The sequence below is a fragment of the Mugil cephalus genome, chromosome 1, assembly GCF_022458985.1.
Source record: "Mugil cephalus isolate CIBA_MC_2020 chromosome 1, CIBA_Mcephalus_1.1, whole genome shotgun sequence".
NCBI lineage: Eukaryota > Metazoa > Chordata > Actinopteri > Mugiliformes > Mugilidae > Mugil > Mugil cephalus.
Genome location: NC_061770.1, coordinates 8,856,858 through 8,874,329, shown reverse-complemented (window position 1 = coordinate 8,874,329; position 17,472 = coordinate 8,856,858). Strand labels below are relative to the sequence as shown.

The 17,472-nt window shown below is 44.1% G+C and overlaps 1 protein-coding gene across 4 annotated transcripts in view; it reads right to left on the bottom strand.

Moving 5' to 3' along the window:
* The window catches only part of LOC125023709 (membrane-associated guanylate kinase, WW and PDZ domain-containing protein 2), a 34,801-nt gene that overhangs the window by 13,414 nt on the left and 3,915 nt on the right, over positions 1 to 17,472 (bottom strand). For all 4 annotated transcript variants that reach the window (XM_047611176.1, XM_047611185.1, XM_047611193.1 and 1 more), the window contains exons 2-7: positions 11,553 to 11,842; positions 9,657 to 9,773; positions 4,542 to 4,661; positions 2,912 to 3,061; positions 1,133 to 1,331; positions 554 to 624 (exon numbers count right to left, since the gene is read on the bottom strand). In XM_047611176.1, the coding sequence (XP_047467132.1) occupies positions 554 to 624; positions 1,133 to 1,331; positions 2,912 to 3,061; positions 4,542 to 4,661; positions 9,657 to 9,773; positions 11,553 to 11,832 (937 nt within the window). In that variant the 5' untranslated portion in view covers positions 11,833 to 11,842. The remainder of the gene's footprint in view (positions 1 to 553; positions 625 to 1,132; positions 1,332 to 2,911; positions 3,062 to 4,541; positions 4,662 to 9,656; positions 9,774 to 11,552; positions 11,843 to 17,472) is intronic.

Here is a 17,472-nt window from a genome sequence, read left to right as displayed (position 1 = left end):
TATTCCTTACATGTTCACTTAATCCTTATTTGTTACAGTTGCAGGAACTTTTACAATCAAATTACAATTTCAGAAACAGTTTGTACCACTTGCAGTTACCTCTGACCATAGTGAATATTCTATCTCCTTCTGCTGGTGAGAAAAGTGTACTGCAATTTGCTGAAACATAGCTCAGATAATTGCCTGCACAGTTCGTAATAAACACAGAAAAACATCAGAAACTACATTACGTCCTTGCGCTGTGAACGTCAGATCACATCATGAAATTACAGACATGCGGCGTCCACGTGTCGACCCCTCCGGCCCCTGCGGTGAGTCTGGCTGTGTGTCAGCGGCTCAGAGCTCTGGGCCTTAATCACTCATCCTGCGCGTCTCCGCTCAGCTAAAAAGCTCATTCCATCTCATTTGACTCTAACAAGCTGGCTCTGTCTGCGGCTTCCGTTCTCGTCAGATACGTTGCTTAATTTGGGCTGTTCAACATTTAAATGTGGCGCCTGTGTTTCTAATAATTGCACGGAGAAAGAGGGAGGGAGAGAGACACAACGAGGCTCACATTCATTTTTGTAGACGGTGTCTCTACTTGAGGCTCGAGGACTCTGCCAGCTGGTTCTCTTTGGGCTGCGTCTTGGAGAGACAAAGGGGGGGAAAGCAAAAAGAAAAGACACCCTCTTCAGAAACATAATGGTGTTGGATATAACGTGAACGCAGTGGAATTAATTACACTTTGAATTTGCGACAGACATGCCTGCCACAACTAGCTCTACTGTATTCACGGCATGCTTAGACTTTATTTATTTTTTATTCTCCTTTTGGAGTTGAGATGAGAAGATCGATCACCACTCTCATTTCTTTCACCTTTACAAGTCACTAATTAACACGTCATATCTCATTTCTTTTATATAAGGTTGCTGTACAATTGCATGTACAATTTGTGAATTTTAAGTGTGCAGGTAAGCATGATTTTACACCCTTTATTTCTAGGCTTTATGCTATGCTAAGCTAACTGCCACGTTTATCAGAAAGCCCGAAAAAGTGGTATCCATCTTCTCATCTGTGTCACAGTGAGAAAGTGATCGAGGACATTTTCCCACAACTAATCCTTTCACAGACTGGTGAAGAACAAGGTGCTCACTCTATGTAAAGTGGCTCTCCTGGGTCACTGAAGGCCTGTTCCCAGTGATCAGGCATCACGCCTCTCACTCTGGCACAGCTCCTGCTACCAATGATCCCGTTCTCTATGACACAACCATCGCCCCCGCTGCTGGACGCCCGGGGCCGAGCAGGTGACCGGTGGCCGAGAGGGATTCCTCCGCTGACGCCTGCAGAGCCTCCTGTAAAGACAGTTGGTAAACAAGAGAGACCAGCTATATATTATTCAACAGATGCTGTAGGTGAAAAGTTTCTTACTGCAATCTGTAGTGACCTTATGCTCACTATTCTACTGGGGGCTGTCAGGCAAAAAAGACCTGAGGTCAGCATCTCAGCTGTCTTTGTCCTCCGTCTCTGAGGAGGAAGAGTGTGTGACCATGCATGCCATACTACGAGCAGAAGAAAAATAAGCAGATTTTTTTTTTTTTTTTCGCCAGCTGTCCTTGTAGCTGTCCTTCACGTACGAACTCCAGCGTGGATCTGAGGGACGCCCGGACATGAAGCCCTGCTGCACACGACAAGTGCTGTCGAACCCGCCCGCCCACGCGGTTTCACTTCAAAAGATGACTCAGCAGAGGTCAGGGTGTTGGATGACTCTTCTCAAACCCCATCCTGCTGCATCCTGCATTCAGTCCCCACCGCCTGCTGCCGTACCTGACTGCTTGGAGCACGTTTTGAAATACAGTATCTGGATCTCTGCCCGCCTGCATTTTCTCACCTCCCGCTCTGCCCGCTTCTCTCTCTTATCTTCTGTAACATTTTGGCTCCCTGCCTTCACCCTTTCCCAGCGTTCCTACCTGCCACCGCCGCCGCCGTATGCTGCTGCCTCGCTCCCTTTCCCTCACCATCTAATCTTACAACTAGCCTTCTGTTCAGCTCCCCGCTCCAGCTTCTCGCTACCATCAAACTCTCCTAATATTTATTGATACACTTTTAGGGTACTTGCATTTTACTATTTTGTGTTTGTGCTATTTTATACTTCTACCCTTTTACATCTCAGTTGAAAATGTTGCTTGCCTGCTTTTCTTCTGCCTCTCTACTCGGCTATGTTTTTTGTAATCCCTTATGAAAAGTGCATTGTTAGGATTTCAGACACTTAAAAATAACTATTTAAGAGTGAAAGAACTATGTCAACTCCACAAAAAGTGCATTATTGCAAGGCATCACTTGTAATGAAGTATTCTTCCATATTTGCATTTTCCTTGCGTAAATGATCTGGATGTTTACTCCCTCGCTGATGATTAATAAGCCCTTTGAGTATTATGTATTGCACCACAAACGGTCATCAATCACATCCAAAGCTTAAAAAGTTTCTTTCTGCTAAAAACCTATAAGGCCGTGTGTTGCAGTGCTGGGGGAGCCTAATGATTTTACTCACACAATTCTTCTTCCATGTCATCCGCCTTCCTAGTTTTTTCCTCTTACCTCCCTGAGTGCACACTTGCCTATCTGCTTACCCCTTCCCCTGCTCAACCTCCAGCATCCCGACCTTCCTCTGGAGGTGATCCAATGATCGATAAGGCCACAGCCCCACTGGGAGTTTGGAGCATACTAATTGTGTTAATGATTGATTAATTTGGGCACCAGCAACAGCAGCTGCTGGATACTGTGCAGCAGAAGATACGTTTTCTTGAACTTTAAGAAGGACCTTGATAACTTCAAATACTCCAGACGCCATGTTTTTTTTATTTTTTCTTCTGTCTGTTGCGACACTGATCACACCAGCCATCATTTAGCTCAGCGACACTAGCGTCGTCCTCACCGTTCAGGGCTTCCTCTGCAGTTTTCTCCAGGTTGCTGAGCGATTTGCTGCGTGTGCGGAAGTTTCTGAGCAGGTTGCGGTGCTCCTGGTAGGTGATGGGGGGGCTTTCAGGGCTGATGTGAACAGGCCGGGGCGTGCCGTAGTAATTGCCTGAGACAGGGGAGGGCAGGAGAAAGACGTCTTGGCTTAAGAAACGTAAATGGTGTGAACGCTTCAAGTTGTAAAGTGAGATAAACAGAGCAACATGTACTTGCATTTGGTTAAATAGAAATGTCAGTATGATACGGGCAGTGGAACTGATTGTAAATGAAATCCATTGGCGTAAATCTATAAGACAGGCAGTGCACACAGTCTGCATTAACATGCTCCAACCTGACATCATGAGTCATGAGGTAAATAAGGTATATTACAATTTATATAATACTATGTTACATTAGGATATTCAGAAGCAGAGCAGGCTCATATGGTTATGTACATACACACCACAATCTGCATATATTTGAGTGTGCATAATGCATCCCCCGAGACCGTATACTGTATTAGTTCTGTATTCTCAATCTTCCCCTGCAGCTAAAAAAGAAATGAAACTACATCTACACATCTATTTGGCCCACGGACATCCAAATGGGTTGAGGGGAAACATTAGATTAGTGAACTCTGCAGCAAGGTCACCAGCCGCCACCATTTACTGCGGCTTCGGCAGGCACAATGCTGCTGATGCTCCTGATTGCTTTTCAGTAGCGATGTGTCCATCAATGTCACATGCAAGGCAGGTGAGGATGACATTCATTGCTCCCATTAAACCCTTATGAATTATGGATGTTAATGTATGGAGGCTTTTTAATCAGACACAGCACTCTGACCCTTATGGGGGGAGGAGCCTGCGGGAATATACGACCTGAGAAACCCTCATTCACATATACACCTAGAAACGGCTCTCGGACTGTACTGCCCTCCTGTTATGAACCGCGCTAACCTTATTCACCACAACAAAAACTATGTGCCCCTTGGAAATATGGAGAAAATGGTCCTGCCCAGTGTTCTATGATGAAATTGATCCCACTCACATTCCTTCACATAAACAGAAGGCCAGAATACATTTAGCTTAGCTTAGCTTATCTGGGAACGGGGGGAAAGACGCTAATTCACATATCTCATGTGTGTGATTTGGACAGGAGCAGGGGAAGTAAAAACTGTGAAAGCCCTCAACTGGTTGCTTTTCTTTTTATCATACAGAACCACACTTGCTGGTCCAATCTGTTTCCAGTCTTTATGCTAAGCTAAGCTAACCACTGACTGACTATACCTGCACAGAAACGAGACTGCTATTGAACTTTGAACTAACTCTATGGAAAAGATAAGACAAACAGCAAAAATAATCATGTTGCACTTTCATCTTATAATTTAGAGCGATGTAACTTCAGTCATATCCAGGCTGTTCAGTTGTAACTAATAATCCAGATAAATTGTCTTCGTATAAGTTTCTTGCTGAGATTTTAATGAAAAAATTTTGAAACTGCAGATGCTGCTTATAACTACTCTAGAAAAACTTGAAAATTAATTATGAATACCAGTAGCAGGACAGGGATTCATAATTCATTGCCCAGGCAGATTAAAAATTGATCCTCACCTTTGAACTTTCCACTCTCGAGCAGGGCTCCCGACTCCTCCAAGGAGAAAAACTCCTCAATGGAGACAAAGTTGTAGTCTACCCCTGAGATTTCCCCCTCTCTGGGCTGCCTGGTTGTACCTAGGAGAGGAGATATTATGTCATACATCAGACTCAGGAGACTAGATACACCAGCAGCACTGACATGGATGATGTATCACTTAATCAAGGCCTTTTCCTCACATCAAGGCTCCTCAATCTGTTAAAACAAACTGCAATTCAGCAAACTATAAATAGCCCAGGATTACATTAGTTTGACAAACGACGCAGGAACAGTCCAAAGGTAACAAACTAATGACTCAAACCATGATGTATTTATAGTGGTGGCTACAAACAAAATTTAAAAGACTAATTAAATCAGATTACAACATGAACTTTTAATTTCAGATATAAATGTTGAAACACAGCGCTTCCATCTTGTGGAGAAAATCAGGCCCAGATCAACAGAGCTTCCAGCCACAAACCAAAACTTGCCCTTCAGTATGAAGAGCACAATGATGACAATGGGCATTTACCAAGGCCTCTTTATTTTGACCGGATCGATAAGAACAGAATTAAACATTAATGAGGCACTGGGAAAGTCTTTAAGTCGTTCTATCACCATTGTGAAGATGGAGCACTCAGATGATCGATGGTCTGTCATCATAATTGATTCACATTGACCTTGGCCTGGAAGAAGCAGCGTGAGCAAACAGCGTTAGGGAAAAAAACATCTTGCTCCATTAAAGAGCCAAAACAAAGCGTTAGACTGCAGATCTCCTAACACATGTGCAGGCATGTGGTGCGAAATCTATCACATTTCTGCATTTCTCATCAAGTGAAAACTAGCAGTATCTAGCATTTTCATTTGCAAATTAAGCTATAAGGTGCCCATTCTGACCTTCGGATGAGTCATTTCTTTCCCAAGACACAACCAAACCCGAACTAAGGACAAATCTCTGTCCTTCTCTTGGAGGACCACATGTGATGTAAATGTGTGGGGCCAGCAGGAGGGACTCACACCCAGCTACCCTATAAAAGCCATGATTAATGCACTGCTGTCCTGGGAGCAGCTCTCCCAGCCACCATGACACATGCAGCACTGCGCAGAACATGCACGCAAACACACACACACACACACACACACACACACACACACACTGAGCACTCAAACACACACACACACACTGAGCACTCAAACACACACACACATTGCAGCCAACTCACACATGTGGACACACAGACACGAAGGACTGGACACCAAACATTAGAGAGCATGAGGCGTTGCCATCAGTCTGACCTGTTCTTTCTTTAGAACACAGTGTGTTTAATGTGCAGAATGTGTCCCGGTCGGCCACAGAAAGTGATTCTCTAGGCTCTGATTTTGTGCCAGAAGAAAAGCAGTTGTAATGCTTGTTGCATTACAACTGCATCGACATCGCGTAACGTTATGTCCACCTTCCTAATATTGTGTGGGTCTCTCTTGTGCCTCCAAAACAGTTAACTTATCAGAGAGTGGACATGGGTCTTCTGAGGGTGTCCTGTGGTGTCTGGAAACAGACTGTTGTTAGAGAGGGCCTTTTGGGTCCTATGGGTTGAGGGGGAGGGGTCTCTGTGGATCATCCCTCAGATACTTTATTAGTTTCAATCTAGTGAATTTGGAGGCCACGTTCTTCATGTTTTTGTGTTGTTCCTAACAGTTTTTGTGTGTGTGTCTGCATCAGGCTGCATCCTGCTGGGGATGGCTGCTGCCTTCAAAGACTGTCATTACTATGGGGAAGGGTGACTACGTGGGTGGTGCATGTCTGTGTATTCGCACGAATGTCAGGTCCAAAGGTTTCTCAGCAGAACATTGAGTTGTTACACGATGGTAAGTGTTATTTACTTCTCCTGTCAGTGGTTGTAATGTTAGGCCTGATCAGTTTATATCCACATGTTCTCTGTATATAAATACTCTCTATAATCTCTAAGTTTGACCCTCCCTGTCCACCTCATCATAAAGCTGTGTCCATTTTTTTAAAGAGGATCAGAGGGGCTGACTGCAGTGATTGTTGTGCTGGTATTGGTCCTTTTTTTCAGTTTATGCCATTCTCCACATTGAGCGACCTCTGGTCTCCATAAACGCCTCAAATTTGTTCTTACTTATAGGAAATTATAGGTCTTTGTCTAATTAAAGATCTGATCGTAAATCGCCGGATGACACCTGACGTGTGTGTGTGTGTGTTTGTGTAATTCTTCTCCTCCCCTCAGGACACGTGGTAACTCTCCAGCTGATGTGGAGCGAGGCAAAGATTCATTATCTATGCACCATCCTCGGAGATATATATGACATGTCAGCGGGGAGACAGGACGGATTATTGACATCTTCTTCTTCCCCGCCTGTCCCTGTGGGCGCCGTGCACTGATCCCCCGGGACGGGGACGGGTGAGGGAGGGATTGAAGAGGTAATTATACAGAAGTCCGTATCAACACCCAGAGAGAGCTGTCTGTCAAGATCACCACACACAAATAGCTGACAATGAATCCTGCAGTTGAAAAGGCCACAGACAGTATGCCTGGCATGCTGGAGCGAGCACATTAAAATAACTAAATGATGATGTTTCTTATCTCTGACTCATTCTGAAGACAATTAGGAAAGTCTTTTGTGGAGGAGACAGAGCCTTGATACCATGACATTGGCTCTGAATCATCCAAGGGCACATGTACAAGTGGTTACTGAGATTAAACAAATATGGATGGGAAAGTTGTGGAGTATTGTGTAAAGTCTCCAAACCCTGAACATGGAAGAAAAAATAATATAATTAAAAAAAAGTAAAGAAAGGAAAAAGAAAAAGAAAGGAAAAATTACACAGTCATAACCCAGAAAATATGGGTTACATAAAATGGTTTGCCATAAAGGGACTAAACACAACGTGTGCCGCTGTTTGCTGATCATGTACATGTACCTGCTCATACACAGACAGCATCCTGTCTGCCGCAGTACGAGGACACAGGTCCATTAGACCGCAGCCACCCCCTCCTCCACTTTGGCACTGGTGGACATTTGCTTTTAATTTAATTCTCCCTCTAGATTATTGATACAGTAGCCTGCATTCACTTAATTCTGTCATTCATTTCCATTTTTATGCACTACCCCCCTGACTGAGCCTTTGTAATATGATTTCTTGCATCGGTGCCAGCTCCAGTATCAGAGATCACTGTCTCATCAAAGGGATTCCAGGACTGAAATACTCTCTAAATAGCACAGCAGCACTAAGCCACATTTTCATGGAAATAAATAGCATCTAAAATGAATAAATAAATAAGGAAAGAAGGAAACAGAGACGTCATCTCAAAAATCAAACTGAGGCTAATTGATCTAAATACTGTTTGATTCATACAATTATGTACAAAACAACAAACTACAACAGTCAAGAAAGAGAGCAAGGTGAACATACATATGGTCCTGAAGGGGGCCACAATGAGCCACTGATGAAAACTCCTCAGCTTTGCGTTCCTGTTAAACTTCTTCTGTTAAGCCTCCTTCACATAAAAAAAATAAAAATAAAATAAATAAATAAAGGGAAGAAAATGTGTCTTCTTTATATAGAAATAAGATGCGATGGTTTCCGAGCAGTCTTGGGATCAGACAAGCCGGCGCGTGTTGGTGTCAGCATGAGAACAACAGCATCTTACAGTGTCATCTTCAGTAGATCAGGGGATTACACAGCCAAGGGCTGAGCCTGCCTTGTTGTCACTCTTAGTAAAATAAAGCACTCAGAGATGGGGAGTAGTTTGCAAAGTTTGGCTCCACAGGGGAAGGGCAGGGGAGGGCTGGACTGCTACATGTAAAGTAGTGCAGTATCACATCATCAAATAAAATCCATACACTGCTTCCTGAGAAAACTGCTCATCAGATTTTATATATAACGGTCCCATCCAATTTACGAAATCGCTGAAAGCAATAATGTTAATTTGGGCGATTTAGTCCCCGAGCAGCAGCTTAATTCACAATTAAACTATAATGTGATTATGCATGTTTTATCCCGAGAGAGACGGCTCTTCTCTCTTACACACTTCTTGACTTTAGTGCCATGTTCTGCCAGCGAATGTGGTGTGCGGTGTGGTGGCAGACTGTTCAACTTGACCTACTTCCTGGACTAAAGGAGAGATTAGCAACAACTACTACACTACCACAGGAAGGTTGAGACTATGGACGGGCTGGGTGGTCTCTCGCCTCCATGCAACCGCTCGAAGCAGGAGAAAAAAACAGACACAATTCGAGCTAGAAAATTACAACAAAAACACAGATATGCTCCTCAGCTGTTGTGTCCTCTAGCAGTTTTTCCACTGACGTCACATTATAGGGGATTAAGATAGCAACAGATGTACTACAACTAGCTGCCTTTGGCTGCCATTGTGCTTGATTTTATGCATGAGAACCACAATGAAAGGGCCTGTGCAGACCACGGGCTTGTTTTTTCAGAAGAAAAAAAAAAAAAAGACAGAGAACCTCTTCAGCACGACTAACATTACATAAATCCCCATCTCTTCACCACCCAAACAAACAGCCTGGAGCTCAGGAGTGAGAACTGTAAGCGGGAGACACCCACTGAGGATAAACCCAATGTTGTGGCAATAGAGACTGCTGCAGCGGAAATGTCCAAACTGATTACGCTTTTCACGGTCAACAAATCCAGTCCCACTGAAATTAGATTTAACATTTTATTCATGTAACCAAACCCTCCTGGTATGCTGGGTTTTTAGCATCTTTATATTAAATGAAATCACCCCCTGTGCTAGCATACATTTACACGAGGAAGTGTGGGAAACAGTTCTGCAGGCTTAAATGCCAATTAACACCAAGCTATTCACATGGCAGCAGCCACGAGATGTGTTATCAAGGAATTAATGAGGCCGGTAAAAACAAAAGAGGTACAGTGTGCCCGGGTATATTAATGCTGTGAGCCTGGTGAAAAGACACTTAACATCAAGGATTAAAACATACGTACATGACAGGGCCAATGTCTGAAAAGGAGCACGAAAAGGGCATGAAACTGCATTAGACACATAGAATATATTAAAGGCAAGAAAAGAAAAGCACATAAAATGACTTACAAGGTACAGCGCGGAGGTAGAGGTTCTCTCTGATGACCTGCTGAAGTTGGCTGTCCACTGAGCCGGGTGTGAAGCACTTACTCAAATACAACCTGAGATCCTTACACAATGTGGAGCCTGAGGGAAGGGCAAAGAAAACATGACTTATGATATACGGTTAAATGCATCTCATCTTCGCTCCTGCCTGGCTTGATTTAACACATTTACTTTACAACCTAGACTTCCACAGTCACACCTCCTGATCCCTCTGTATCACCTCACGTAGATCCTGACTGTGAAATGTGTTTCCCCAAGTCCCTCATGCATATGGCGGCCCACAGAGGTTAACTGCTCCAGACACAACGGCTGAAGCCGTCACCAGCGGAGGCAGAGCTGATCGCCGGGGCCCCGTTTCCTCCCTCTGATCTCTTAATATCATCTCGAGTGCTTTACGGCCTCTGATGACGGGCCACTTGCTGTTATGGATGGGCTGAGCACAACTCCTGCTTGTCAGTCTGACAGACGACCGCTTTGTTGGAGCCTCCCCTGAAGGCTGACGCCCAGCCACCCCCTACATCCGCTGTCTGTTATAGAGGTTCTGCCCAGCAGCAGACTGAATTTGCTGTGCGCTATTAAAAAAAAAAAAAAAAAAAAGTCACAGTGGCATAACTTTATTAGTGGAGGCAGCCAGCTGCATGCATGTATGGCTGGTCACATATGGCGGCTGCCTACGAAAGGAAATGAATCTAGCCTGCTGCCTTTTGGGAAAAATTATGAGCTTTTGTTCATCCCGTTATGAAACAGCTGCTTTCTTTCTAGCCCGTTGAAGAGCAAAAATTCAGACGCGAACATTAATTTTTCAGCGTTTGGATTTCGTAGCAAAATCTGAAATCCCTTGAACATTCTGCAGACATCTGTCAGATGTCAGAGGCAAGCGCGATGCAAAGGTCGCTGTCGCAAAAAATACTGAATAAAATTTAGCATGCGGCGCAACATATCCACTCTTTGTTTTCGTTCCCCGGCAATTCTGCTAAAACCTTTTTAAAGTGCTTTGTGCCTCTGGAGAATGTGTCCCAGTGTCCTGTATTCGGAGGCTGGAGCAGAGGGAGTTGTAGTAGTAGTAGCAGGAATAGAGGAGGAGGAGGAGGAGGAGGAGGAGGGGGAGGAGGTGGTGGTGGTGGTGTGGTACAGCAACCCAGAGCATCAGCTCATCCATCACTGTCCACACCACATGTAGCCAGGCTGCTCAGAGATGGCAGGACAGACTTCAGAAATGATAATGGATCTAGGAGTGGCGGAGGGGACCAGGAGCAAAGGTCCCCATTTACACCCCTGTGGCCAAATCAGCTATCAATCTCGCTAGCAAGGCCATCGGGAGCCACAGTCAGGTGACACTCCGGTGACATATTGCCCCGTTCTAAGCCAACAAAGATAACCGTTTCCCCAGCCCCCTGTTCTTAACACCAAGGCTCCTCGTGGGTGACAGACAACTGTATCGCCACACTCTTGTCATGGGTCATCAGCAATTTCAACCCGCTGCCCACATATTGACCAGCGCCCTTGACAAACCCAGACTAACTGACGGGTACAAATCAGCATCGGAATGTCCCACGCTGCGGATTTGGCTTGAGAGAGCCAGGGGAGGGTTATTGTGTGCAGTTATTATGGATGACAGCTTGGACGCCAGTGTGACAGATTGTTTGTGCGGAGCCTGATGAAGCAAGCGCAATGGTGTGCAGGATAAACAGCAACAAGTAAAACTGCCTGCAGTCTCGGTGAGAGGACTGATGCGGCACTGGCGGCCTGAGCAGGAGGAAGGCCCGCCTATGTTCACACCTTTTCTTGGCTGTGAGGTGATCATTTTCCCCATATCTACTAAAACACTGAGCTGCAGACTAATTGATATGTGAGTCATACCTGGTGACACAGTTTTGATACGGATAGGATGCGGGCAAGAGCTGAGAACGCCGCGAACATCTCCTAATGTCATCCCCAACACTGGCGTTCCCCCAATCTCTAGGATGATATCACCCACTGTGAGGACGCCGCCCGGAGCCGACGTGACAAAAGGAAACTCTCCATAATCTGCTCCTCCACCAACGGATATCCCCAGCTCCCCTGACGAGCCGAGCAAGGGGACGAAGCTGTCCTGCACCTTGGAGCGCCAGTGCAGCTTCTTCACCGCTGTCTTAGACATGGCAAATGAGCTGGGGAGGAAAAAGACACAGGAGCGCAAGGTGTGAGACAGCAGAAAAGGAAAAAAAAAAAAAAAAAACTGTCAACAAGCGAGGGAAAGATCCTGCGACGTTATAACAACCTTTGTCAACTGTTGACGTCGGCAATCCCAGCTTCGCATATTTTCTCGGAGAAGACGATAGCTTGAAAGTCTGAAGCATGGGAACTTTGTGTCATTGTTTTATGCAAACATACCGCGAGACACGAGTGTCCAACCAAAAGAACAAGAGAGACTTTCCCTCATGTTCGTCGTGCTTGCTGCAGGCTGACGTTTACATGTAAACATAGACGTTAGTTCACATTCCAGCACATCCACAATCACATGGGAAAAGCATGTTTGCATGGGTCGGAGGCACAAGCCACTGAACGCACACACGTTTTGACAGGTAAAACAACACCCTGCAGTCAAATACTGCTGTATCTACAGTGATGCATGACACTTTCACACAAATACAGATTCTGATGATTTTTCTGGACAATGAATGATCACCCCATTTGTTGCACACTCCGAATGGCAGCTGGTTGCGGTTAAGGTGAGAAGACTTAAGGCGAAGCTGTTCTGAAAATAATGTGTTTTGTGGCAACTTGCTTCCTGGAGAGCAGCTGTGTGTGTGTGTGTGTGTGTGTGTGTGTGTGTGCGGGGGGGCTGAGGATGTAGCTGACACGGTGAAGATTTGTCTGAGTCGTGCGTGATGTGACAGCTGAGAATCCGGAGAACAGACAATGTTCCTCTGATGTTATCAGAGCAGCGCTGTCATCCCAGCGCTCAGGAACACGCGGGGAAGGATATCAAAATCAAAAAGATATATATATATAAAAACAAACGAAAAAAAAAAAAACATGTAGAATCAATGACAACCAAGACTTGTTTAAAAGGAATTCTTTGAATTTGGGGGTGGAAATCACTTCTTTATATCTTTGCAAGGGTACAAGAAGATTGACACCAATCTCAGATCTGTCTGTTGAATAGGAGGCCGGAGACGGGAGACAGTTAGCTTAGCATTAAGTCTGTAAGCCAGGAAACTGGGAGGAGGTCCAGATCTAGCAAAATCCATCCACAGGCCCCCCTGACGCTTACAAAATAACACTTATATTGCTGCAGTTTACATAGGTTTATGTCTGACAAATTATCACACCTGGCCAAGGAAGAATTCTGAACATGACACGCCATAAAACTGCCATTTGTCATTTTCATATTTTGATTTTTGGTCCAAAAAAACAGACGAATATTATGTATTACACCGACGCTTTAAAACTGTTAGGAGGCTAAGCTATGCTGCATCATTGCAATTAGCATAGCAACAAGATAGCGTTGTAAATCTTCTCATTTTCTGCTCGGATGTTATTTCTTACCGACCTGCACTGAAGGGAACTTGCTTAAATACAATATTCCAAATGGACAAGTGTGGACAGGAGATTAGCAATTACACATCACCAAGATGCAATCCTCTTAAATGACTGTGGTGACCCTCGACTGGGAGCGGATAACCCTGAGTGAAACACCAAACCCGATAACAGGAGCCCCCCTCGAGTCGTCTGGCCCAGCAGATCTAATAAAACCGCTTTAAAGAGTGAGAGAAGGACAGGATATATCTAATCCTTTCCACTTGAGTGACCATTCCTCTGGCAGATCTGACAGAGATCCTCTTCTTTCCAATGAAGTGAGGTCTCTGGTGGTTTATTTCTGCACAAATGGACAATCACGAAAAGAAAGGAGGTAGGCAGCGCAGCTAGATTGAAATGTAAAGAGCAGAACCGTGTCACGGTGTAATACAGATGGATTGTTTGTGTTTTTGTCTTGCTCTCAGAGCGTAATCGGAGAAGAGTAAAAAAAAAAAAAGAAAAAAAAAAGGGAAGTACAGAGGTCAGATAGAGATCGAGAGGCGCCACACAGCCTGAGGTTGGCATAGGACTCGCTAGTTTGACCTTGCAGGGCTTGAGCTCAGGCGACATGAGTCAAATTTAGCGAAACAAAGCAGACAACCCCAAAACATATAAGTTGTATTTCTGTCTATTTGTCACTGTTGCTCTGCTACTTTTAAATAAAAATGAATCAAGCATGCAGTGTTATTAATGGTGGCTATTTTAGTGTGAAATTATGTTTATCATTTCCTCCTTGCCAAACAGAGCCCCCAGTCCATCTCCCTCTACCCTACTGTGAAACCTTCTGCAGCAACATTGTCGACCTGCTTCCCGAAAGCCAGCCAGCCATCCGCCCACGCAGAAAACATTTAATGCGTTGTACGGAAATACAAACAAAAGCAACTTTTTTTTTCCATCTAATCGTACGCAACCGATTCCCATGCGCATCAGTCCTGAATAATCATTCTTTAAGCCGCTGGTCTCTTCATGCTTTATCTAAAGATTTCTCAGAAGTTCTCAGCGGTAAAGATTAAAAAGCTAAAAATAAAACAACTGATACGTTTGGAGTATTATGCAGTCAGAACTGCACAGTGGCATTGTGCATCTGCTTAGCGCACGTAGAGGCAGAGTGTGTCGGCCGAGATGTGCCTGTTGTCTTGACCTCCCGCGTCTGACGGGGGTTTAATGAGCCACAGCCTGTCAGGTCCGCAGAAGCCCGGGCTCATCCTGCTGCAGACACACACTGACACCGCTCTGCTCTCTCTCTCCCTGCTGTTGTGTGGATGCCACGGTGCAAACAGGCCCATCGCACCGTGGCCATTAAAAACACAGCGCTGGGCTGCCATCAAGGCTGCGGATCCGTGTAATTTAGCGGAGTAGTCGGTAATTTGCAATGAATACTGTTTTGAATGTAATGACACCTGGTGTAAACAAACTGAATTTAAGCTGTCATGTGGAAATTTAATTTAAATTTAAGGCGCAATAAAACAATGGCTGAATGAAATGGTGACGTCTTATTATCTCTTATCTACAGCTGTGCTAGTCGAACTAGTACAGAATAACAACACACTTAAATTCTGTACCGTCATCACCATCTAGTTGCAGCTTTGTAAATTATCAACGTATAAAAGAAAGTGCCGGTAACTTTGTGCCGCTTGTATTGCAGGTATTTGGGCATTAGCCCAAGTATCGGATGAATTAAAATCACAGCACAGTGGATGAACATTTTCATGGGGTATAGTTCATCCTGAAGGGAACATGGATGTCCATGCTAAATATGAATCGTGAAGGACAGTGGGACTTATCTGAATCTGTTTGATAGCCGTTGAGATTCTGGACCAGGGTCTGAACCAAAGTCGTGGGCAGTCCGACGCTGCCAACCGCAGAGCCATGACCAAAAACAACATCCACTGTGAAATGCTCCAGGTGACTTACATAGCGTCCACAGTATCACAACATCCAGACTCAAGGATATCCAACACTATAAAAAGCTGCTCTATTGAGATTTGTGACCTTTAGGTCAGAAAAGAGCTGACCAATATGTATCCTGTTTCACTGACTTCCTCTCTTCAGCAACCTGCTCGGGATCTCTAAGGCTTGCAGCCCTGGCCGTCCAGTGTAATTTCAGACCACAGCAATCTGTCAATGGCAAAACACAAATCCTCTTGACTTGGAGGCTTTCCTTAGAGGTCATTTTCTTTTTTTCATTACCCGCCATATGTGTTTATTTAAAGAGCATAAAGTATTTGCTAGAGGCTATTATGACTCAGTGTATAGTAAAAACAGCTGCTCCACACACAGTTTTCTGACTTTTCGCCCCGAACTTCGTGAACGCTCATGCTTGTATTACCCAGAGAACATTCGGTGCTCTTACTTAATTAACCACGATAATTAATTTTTACACTAAAAGAGAACTGTAATTTAAGCTTCATCTCAGCGAAGTTAACATTTCTATTGCTGCACGGTAATAATAGCTCACGGTGCGGCCGCGTTAATGGTGAAATTTCAGGTCCCACACAATTAAATTCTTCTCAGTGATTAGTCTAAAAAAAAAAAAAAGAAAAAAGGCTGGGCCCGTTTTACCTCTGGCAGCCCGTAGTCATGAGCGGGAATATATTTATTACAGGACAAATTAACCAAGTAGTTATTTCAGGTTGGTTCTCAAGGGTTTTAATTTATTAAAGTTACAGAGATGAGCTTTGCCATGGAGCTCAATAATTCAAAGTCAACTTGAAGCAACGGAGCGCGGACAAGAGGGAATAGAAGTTAACGGTGGGCCGCAGAATGTCTTGAAAGACCTTCAGGAATAAAAAAAAGGTTGTAAGCAAAGCACATCAATTAAGACGAATGAATAATTGAGTTGCCAGGTAAAGCGTGGCTTTGAAAAGGACAAGAAAACAACAACAGCAGCTTGTCTGGACAGATGTCCCCAGCAAGGTGGACAGTCTCCCATATAAAACAGCACTTAAAACCGGCTCCTCTAAGAACACAGCTCTTAGCAATGAATTTAACCTTCATTTTGCAGCTCAACACCTTTTCCAGTATTCTCCCTTTTCTGAGCGTGGCGTTGCGGTGAAAGCGGAGACTGTCAGCTCTCGTGATCCTCCACATGTTCCTGATGTCAATCTAGATGCCGGCCCTCATCCCCGTCAAAGCCGTCTCTCAGCTCGTGATCCCTGTCTGACATAATCGACTGTGACCGCAGATACAGAGTTTGGTAAACTTTCGAAAAGACGAGAAACTTTTAACGCAATCAGCTTTTGCCGATGTTGTTCCAATCAAACACACGCAACCTGATTGTGATTGTGTGTGAATGTAAACGTTCATGCCTGGATTGTTTGTCCGAGCCGTACGTGCAGAAGAATCGGTACATGCTCATGAAAGCTTCTGCTGAACTGGCTTGGTGGAGCCAGGCACGCACTCCCACCCACAATTTTGTTTCCGCTCCGAATGAAGCCCATGCTCATGAAATTAATCTGTTCAATTAGCTCAGCTAGAACGCTCTATGAATGTATGAAGGCTTTAAACATGTTCACTGGAAGTTAAAGGCAGCGTTAGTTGTTAGTTGTCTTTCCTAAATAAGTGACTTTTGCTGGATATTGATGGACTGACAGTGTGTTTTGTCAGCTAGAATGCGATGGGCATGACTAAGAGCTCCACTGGTCCGTGTCTCTGCAAATGCCGGCAGCGAATAGACAAACAAAAGAAATAATTGAGATTCTTTAAAAGTCTGCATCAGCCCATCCAAAGTCAGCACGAAGGACTGTTACATAACACTGACCAAGCCCACACCAAAGGCTGACCGACCAATACACTGTGCATGAACAGTATTCGAGTCCTTACTATTGATTTATATTGTTTCTGATTAATAATAGAAGATTATAACATATTTCGTACAATTCAGAGTTCCCAATTTTTCTATTAATCGGTGAACAAAGAAAAGAATACAGATGCAAATAAAGATAAGTAAACAGTAAATGCTGAGTACCTCAGTAATAATGGACCTACTGACTATTTGACTCAGCATTTGAGGAGCTTTTGGTCTGTTCATCCCCAAATTATAGGTGACACAATAACAAATTATTGATCTGTAATTTAAAAAAATCTTGTAAATACATAATGACTAATTATCGGTGAAATATTAGTAAAAATACACTTTTTTATATTGTAAACCCCAACACAAGCTGCAACTAACCAATATTTTATTTATATATTTACCAATAGATTTAATTACTTTTTA